We start from the raw sequence: 8159 nt of genomic DNA on the forward strand, positions 1-8159 counted from the left end.
AATCTCGTATTTCTAAATAGCGTGGTTTGAGACCCTCGAGCAGGAATTATTTCGGCAGGTTAGAACCCATGTCCATACATATTATAGCATTTTAGATTTAAAGGGCTCTTTTGGAAATAATATAGACAAATTATTGCCAAAAGCGTGCTATCTTAAAATTTGGGGTATAGGACTTCTCAGGTTCCCAGTTGGGTTTTTAAAACTGTTTTTAAAATACAGAAGTAAAGAGAAACTGGCCAAGCACAGCGACTCACACCTGTGATGCCAACACTTTGGGAGGCTGAGGTGGGAAGATTGCTTGAGCCCAGGAGTTTGAGGCCACCCCTGGCAACATTAAGACCCCATCTCTACCAAAAAAAAATTTTTTTTGATGCCCTATGGTGGTGCACGCGTAGTCCCATCTACGTAGGAGGCTGAGGTGGAAAGATCACTTGAGCCTGGGAGTTCGAGGCTGCAGTGAGCCCATTCTCAACACATAGTCTTTATCCCTCTCTGAGAGAGAGAGACAGAGACAGAGAGACACTCTCTGTCACTCTCTCCACTTTCACAGCCACTTCTGTTGGCTAAACCACCTCCAACCCACAGCTAGGTGATCTCTGGTCTCTGTTCCCTCATTTGTTCCCCTTTAATAAACATTTCCCAAACTAATCCTTTTGTGGTGGTGGTGTTGGTGTTTTGAGACAGAGTTTTGCTAGTGTTGCCCGGGCTGGAGTATAATGGCATGATCTCAGCTCACTGCAACCTTCATCTCCTGGGTTCAAGTAGTTCTCCTGCCTCAGCCTCTCAAGTAGCTGGGATTACAGGCGCCACCACGCCCAGCTTATTTTGTATTTTTAGTAGAGATGGTCTCACTATGTTGGCCAGGCTGGTTTTGAACTCCTGACCTCAGGTGATCCACCCACCTTGGCCTCCCAAAGTGCTGGGATTACAAGCATGAGCCACTGTTCCCGGCCCCAAACTAATTCTTTAAGAATATGAATCTGTCATGTCATTCCCCTACTAAAAGCTGTGGTTTTGAAATGCTGAGCCTGTGCCCGCAGTAGGACCTTCGTGCTGGCTGTTCCTTTGCTGAGATAGCTCTCCCTTTGGCCTTTTGTCTGGTCTCAGCCTGTAGGTCTGAACTGGTGAAAGGCACTGTCCCTCAGCACTCTGTATCAGGGCCCCTAGTCACTGTCTTCCACATCCTTTTTCTACTTTTTTTTTTTTTGAGACAGAGTCTCTCTGTCTCCCCACCTGGAGTGCAGTGGCACCCGGGTTCCCACCATTCTCCTGCCTCAGCCTCCCGAGAAGCTGGGACTACAGGCGCACGCCGCCACACCTGGCTAATTTTTTGTATTTTTAGTAGAGACGGGGTTTCACCATGTTAGCCAGGATGGTCTCGAACTCCTGACCCTGTGATCCGCCCACCTCAGTCTCCCAAAGTGCTGGGATTACAGACGTGAGCCACTGCGCCCGGCCCCTTTTTCTACTTTTTAACGGCTATCACTATCTGACATGATCCTTATTTCTTTGTTTGCTTTCGAATACTCCTTTTTTAAACTACAACTCTGCGCAAGCAAGGACCATAGTTTATATTTTCTGTGGATTGCGGCAGTACCTCCAATGCCTGACAAAGTGTAGGTGCTGAGTAAACTGCTTTGTCAGATGGCTGTTTTTGGTTTTGGTGGTGGGACCTTGCTATTTTTTTAAGGTGGGATCTTGCTGTATTGCCCAGGCTGGAGTACAGTGGTTATTTACAGGTACAGTCATGGCACACTACAGACTCGGCCTCCTAGGTTCAAGTGATTCTTCCATCTCAGCTTCCCGAGTAGCTGGGACTACAGGTGCATGCCACTGTGCCCAGCTCTAGATGGCTGGTTTTAACTTTTATGTTTCTTTAATTTCTAGCTTACAGAAAAGTTGCAGTAATTATAGTAACTCCATATATTCCTTATCCAGATTTACTGATTATGTACATTTTGTTCCATTTATTATTATTACTGTTTTTTGAGATGGAGTCTCGCCCTGTTGCCCAGGTTGGAGTGCAATGGCGTGATCTCTGCTCACTGCAACTTCCGCCTCCCAGGTTCAAGGGATTCTCCCCACATCAGCCTCCCAAGTAGCTGGGATTACAGGTGCCCATCACCACACTTGGCTAACTTTTGTTATTTTTAGTAGAGACAGGGTTTTGCCATGTTGGCCAGGCTGGTCTCGAACTCCTGACCTCAGATGACTTGCCTGCTTTGTCCTCCCAAAGTGCTGGGATTACAGGCATGAGGCGTGCGTGTGCGTGTGCATCTTGTGTGTGTGCGTGTGTATGTATGTATATGTATATATGTTTGTGATCCGAGAGTGAGTTGGCATATTGGAAACACAGCGCTTTTACCCCTAATCACATTGCAATTATAGAAATCAGGGAATTTGATTTCGATACAGTACTAGCATCTATTCTTCAGTCCATAATCAAGGTTCCACAATTGTCCCAACAAGCGCTCTATTCGCCCCAGCCCCAGCCATTCCCCCCAGTCCAGAGCCACTGATTGCATAGTTGTCCTGTTTCTAGTAACTATCTTCTGTAACCCAGAACAGTTCTTCAGGGTTTTTTTGGTCCATTTTGCTTTTGCTGCCTTTGAAGAAAGCCCAATGTCTTCTGTAGACCATCCCCCAATATGTGTTTGTCTGATGTTTCCTTGTGATTAGTTGTGGCTTATGTGGTATTTTCTGTGCTTGGCTCTAAGCCTCTGTGTCTTTCTCCACTCTTGCTTTTCCCTCCAGGTAGAAAAGATCCGCCAGGTGAAAGCCAAGTCTCTGTACCTGCAGGTGGAGAAGCTGCGGCAAAACCTCAACAAGCTTGAGAGTACCATCAGTGCCGTGCAGCAGGTCCTGGAGGAGGGTCGAGCGCTAGACATCCTCCTGGCCCGAGACCGGATGCTGGCCCAGGTGCAGGAGCTGAAGACCGTGCGGAGCCTCCTGCAGCCCCAGGAAGATGACCGAGTCATGTTCACACCCCCTGATCAGGCACTGTACCTTGCCATCAAGTCTTTTGGCTTTGTTAGCAGCGGGGCCTTTGCACCACTCACCAAGGCCACGGGCGATGGCCTCAAGCGCGCCCTCCAGGGTAAGGTGGCCTCCTTCACAGTCATTGGTTATGACCACGATGGTGAGCCCCGTCTCTCAGGAGGTGACCTGATGTCAGCTGTGGTCCTGGGCCCTGATGGCAACCTGTTTGGTGCAGAGGTGAGCGATCAGCAGAACGGGACATACGTGGTGAGTTACCGGCCCCAGCTGGAGGGTGAGCACCTGGTATCTGTGACACTGTGCAACCAGCACATTGAGAACAGCCCTTTCAAGGTGGTGGTCAAGTCAGGCCGCAGCTACGTGGGCATTGGGCTCCCGGGCCTGAGCTTCGGCAGCGAGGGTGACAGCGATGGCAAGCTCTGCCGCCCTTGGGGCGTCAGTGTAGACAAGGAGGGCTACATCATCGTGGCCGACCGCAGCAACAACCGCATCCAGGTATTCAAGCCCTGCGGCGCCTTCCATCACAAATTCGGCACCCTGGGCTCCCGGCCTGGGCAGTTCGACCGGCCAGCCGGGGTGGCCTGTGACGCCTCACGCAGGATCGTGGTGGCTGACAAGGACAATCATCGCATCCAGATCTTCACCTTCGAGGGCCAGTTCCTCCTCAAGTTTGGTGAGAAAGGAACCAAGAATGGGCAGTTCAACTACCCTTGGGATGTGGCGGTGAATTCTGAGGGCAAGATCCTGGTCTCAGACACGAGGAACCACCGGATCCAGCTGTTTGGGCCTGATGGCGTCTTCCTAAATAAGTATGGCTTCGAGGGGGCTCTCTGGAAGCACTTTGACTCCCCACGGGGTGTGGCCTTCAACCATGAGGGCCACTTGGTGGTCACCGACTTCAACAACCACCGGCTCCTGGTGATTCACCCTGACTGCCAGTCGGCACGCTTTCTGGGCTCGGAGGGCACGGGCAATGGGCAGTTCTTGCGCCCACAAGGCGTAGCCGTGGACCAGGAAGGGCGCATCATTGTGGCAGATTCCAGGAACCATCGGGTACAGATGTTTGAATCCAACGGCAGCTTCCTGTGCAAGTTTGGCGCTCAAGGCAGCGGCTTTGGGCAGATGGACCGCCCTTCTGGCGTCGCCATCACCCCCGACGGAATGATCGTGGTGGTGGACTTTGGCAACAATCGAATCCTAGTCTTCTAATTGCATTTCCTAGGTTTCTGTGTTTGGGGTGTGTGTGCGCGTCTCTCTCCCTCTCTCTCTCTCTCTCTCTCTTTTTGAATTTCAAAGAAGAAACAGTCTCAGGGAAATTTCTTTTTTCTTTTTTTTTTTTTTAAAAGAGAACAAGAAAAGTACAACATTGCTTAAGTCCTACCTCATCTTTATTTTTTTACAGATGAATGTACTTATCTTTTCTGCAGGGATTGAGCCTGTGAAGTGATAATTTCTATCTACCTCATAAATCTTTACATTTCCTTCTGCAGCAGGCCCTCTTCCCCTCCTCAGTGGAGTTTGCATTTCCCTCTTCCCCTGCGTGGGGCACGATATGCACAAGCCTGGCATCCGTATGGCTGGGAGGGCACTGGGTGTGTGTGGTGGAGTGTATTCTGTAGATTGAGCCAAGGAAACACACAAAAAAAACTACTAAGTAAAAAAGCAAAAAACTATAAAACATGGAAAAAATAGGATTTGAAATGCATAATTATAGAGTATCTGTGTTCTTGAGAATACTGTGTTTATATGGGGTTAGATTATGTTGTGTCGTTTTGATCTTTTGGAAAATCTTCTCTTTTTTTAAATGCTGCAACAGAGAAATTTCCTCTGTTCTCCGTTCATACCTCAGTGTGTTTAACATCCTCTTCTGTATCTTTTCTTAATCTTAGACGTCGTGGCTGTGGCTTGCTAGCCAAGAAAAGCAGACCCTTCATGTTTTAGGGTATATAATCTTTATTTCTTTTAAGGGAGGGTGTGTGCGTGTTTGTTTCAAAGCCATCTTGCACCCAGGTAGCTGAAAATGACACACTGCCTCCCAAAGAAGCTCTCCTTTCACACTTTGGTTTCTTGAAAAAATATATAGATGGTAGCTCAGGATTTTTGATTAAACGTATTCTCAAAAGTTAAGCTTTCTTATTTTGCTGTTAGGTTGTAAAGGGTTAAATGGAAGGAAGAAGGAAATTAACCTCATTCTCAGAGAGGGTTTTCAGGCATGGACTGATGTGGACATGAATGTGGGTGGACGTGTGTGCTGAGGGAGTCAGGGAGCACATTAAAGAACAAGGCACCCCCAAACTGTAGTTGTTCTGTAGTCCTTTCTTTTCCTCAGAAGAGTAGGCAAAGGAAAGAACTTTCATTTTACAAGCACAATTTTTTTCCTGCTTTGAAAGTTCAGGGAAATACAATGTTTGAAAGTCAAAATAATACCAACAGCCCAGTCCCACACCCTCTGCTTGGGTCACTTTTTATAGGATTGTTTGCACCCAGGCCATGCTTTAGGACCTCGTGGTTAACATGAATCCCCCCGCCCCCCTCCCCTCAAGGCCTTTGAATATAAAGGATCTAGAAACCAAATTGTCCAAACCTGAAATGTAGGATGTAATGTCTTTTCTTAAACCTGTAACTCGGTACCAAAGAATGAAAATTTAAGGCTCCCACTGCAGAACTGTGGGGTAGAATCTGTGTCACTTTACAGGATTGGTTGGTTGTAAGCTGGACTTGGGTACAAAACTTGTGCTTCTGGGCATTGTCTGTCTCTCAAGTGCAAAGCAGATGTCGCTGATACCCTGCTTGTCAGAATCCAGTGGGTTCCTGCATTGCCCCAAATACTGAAATAAGAACCAAATTCTGGAGGAGCCCTCCTCAGGGAAAAGAGGGACTCGCAAACAAACGTCAGTGACTTTTATAAGGGAGACCTCTTGTTTAAAAATAAAGACTTAGGGATCAACTTCTGTTCTCTATTTAAGAAAAATTTCTATTGCAAAATGGGTATAGTTTTAAATGAACAAAACAGATTAACAAATGGAGCAATTTGTTTCTATTATCCCAATAGAAGAGGAGATGATGGGGACAATGTGACAAGTCAATCAAGTTGCTTTTCCCGTATACCTCTTTTGGACGTTTAATTTGCTACTACTACAAGCTACGCTGTCTCTTCCCATTGCTTTAATTCTAGGGTTTCTGAGTGACCAAAATGGGAAGGGGGAAAAAAAAAACCTCATCTCACAGAGGAGAACTGCATGCAATAAAAGATTCAAAAGTTGGAAAGTAACTTCAAACTGCTGCTGGCTCCCAGCTGCTGTTACAGGGTGGGAAGGTGTTAAGAAATCTTGTTTGTTAGAAGCTCCTTTTACTGTAGAATTTAATAGCGAATCCTTCCCCAGTGCCTGTTCAGTTGCCTTTTGGCCATGAAGCTCTTTTTGGTAAAGAGTTAATATAATTAAACATTTTTGCTGTTTTCTATTTTGGAGTAACTTGGTGCTGATCTTCCCTCTCCGCAGCCACCCAACAAACCACCCTTTAAATACCAAAGACAACTGGTTTTAAATGCTTGAAAAAAAATTTTATTGAGGAGATGGATCTTGATTAAAATCCTTTCATAGTCATTTTCATTCTGCTCTTTTCTTTCTAATTTCCCCAGATGTAGGAAAAGTTTGGGACCTGAATGAGAAATGTTCTTGGTGCGTAACAGTAACTAGAGCTCCTTATTTGACATTTTACTATGAATGTGATTCAAAAGCCAAGATTTTTGCTCCATGGCTGAAATTATCAGGTCTTAATTTACAGACTTAAAAATTTGCAGGCTTAGAGCAACTAGAAACTACCCCCTGAAATATATGTGTAGGTCAGAGATACTACTACGTTTGTCCTCAGTGGTGGTGTATCTCCTTACCGTTCTGTATCCAGAATGGTGCATGCTGGTATTTGAGAAACATGGTCACACTTGGAAAGCTTTTGTTTTTAAAACATTGGCCGTTTTTGGCTGTCCACAATTGAGTCCTGACCCATAGGGATTGGTGCGAAGCACTTTGGAGAGTTCATTGTGTGATGTGAAGTGTTCCAAATCAAAGAAAGATGATAAAAGCCAACATTTGGCAGTCCCTAGTGTGAAACTGTGAAAAGTACCTGTGTTTAAATACGTAATCTCCTGCCCGTTATGAGGTAATGCCAGGGTAGCCAGGAGTTGGGTCAAAGAAGGGAGTCTTCAGCCTGATGGAAAAAATAAGGTCCTGGGTGTTAGGAGGTAGGAGAATAAAAAGGTTTCTGGGGAGTAAATGTGACAATTAGACAGTAGTCCCCATAGAGGTCTGATCTGGTCAGGTGGCAAGGGTTGGGTGGGGTATGATGTAAGCTCAGTTTCTGTTTGGAGATGCCCATTGGTTTGGATATATAGGTTTGGGTATTGAGGTGTTTAAAGGAAATCTAACCCATAGGTAAAAACTACTTTTGCTTGACACTTAACATTTCAAAAGTGCTATTTTTGGTCCCGAGATCTAATGCTGTCTCAGAACGTGTGCCCTGTTGTGGCTGCAAGTGGCACTCAAGTTGACTAGAGCACAGTGACCTGGGCTGTACCCCAAGTGCACTAACTCCTCAATGCCCTTTTAAGTCTAACTTACTTGGGAAAACACGTAACAAAGGATACCATAAACCGAATCCAAATTACGTGTTGGGCCAAAAATGTTGCCAGAATTGAGGCACTTTGTGATGGAGTTGCAAGAGAATAGCTTGAGATCGGCTCAGTCGGATTTATTCTAGTTAAGCCAAAGCTTAATTATTTGAGGAGGAAAGTCTCTTAGGCTTGAAGCAGCAAAATACTGTTTATATATATGTTGCCTTCCTCATTGGAAGATTCTAAGATTGCTCTGTTCTGGTAGGTGGTGAAAGATATGCCAAAGTTTTAGGCTTGTTTTTCTGATTTTATTTTATTTTTTAATCCAGTGGTGCCAAAAAGTATTTAGGGTATATTTAAGGTATATTTAAAACATCACTCTGAATGAGTTTCCAACAGTCTGGGGCTGTATAAAAGTCACACTCTTGTACTTGTAGGTGATGGTGTCACAGGGCCAGGCCTCTAGAGCTCTACAGCTTTCTCTGGCTTTCTGTAGGGCTAAGGGCATGGGACACAGCATTCCAGACCACACTGACTGCTTTTGTTGAGT

General features: G+C 45.8%; 1 protein-coding gene across 1 annotated transcript in view; it reads left to right on the forward strand.

Moving 5' to 3' along the window:
- Positions 1-4346, forward strand: part of TRIM71 (tripartite motif containing 71) — a 71631-nt gene extending 67285 nt beyond the window's left edge. The window contains exon 4 of the mRNA XM_008009383.3: positions 2755-4346. Coding sequence (XP_008007574.1) covers positions 2755-4206 — 1452 coding nt within the window. The 3' untranslated portion in view covers positions 4207-4346. The remainder of the gene's footprint in view (positions 1-2754) is intronic.
- The last annotated feature ends 3813 nt before the right edge of the window (positions 4347-8159 follow it).

Source organism: Chlorocebus sabaeus, chromosome 15 (assembly GCF_047675955.1).
Source record: "Chlorocebus sabaeus isolate Y175 chromosome 15, mChlSab1.0.hap1, whole genome shotgun sequence".
Classification (NCBI taxonomy): Eukaryota; Metazoa; Chordata; class Mammalia; order Primates; family Cercopithecidae; genus Chlorocebus; species Chlorocebus sabaeus.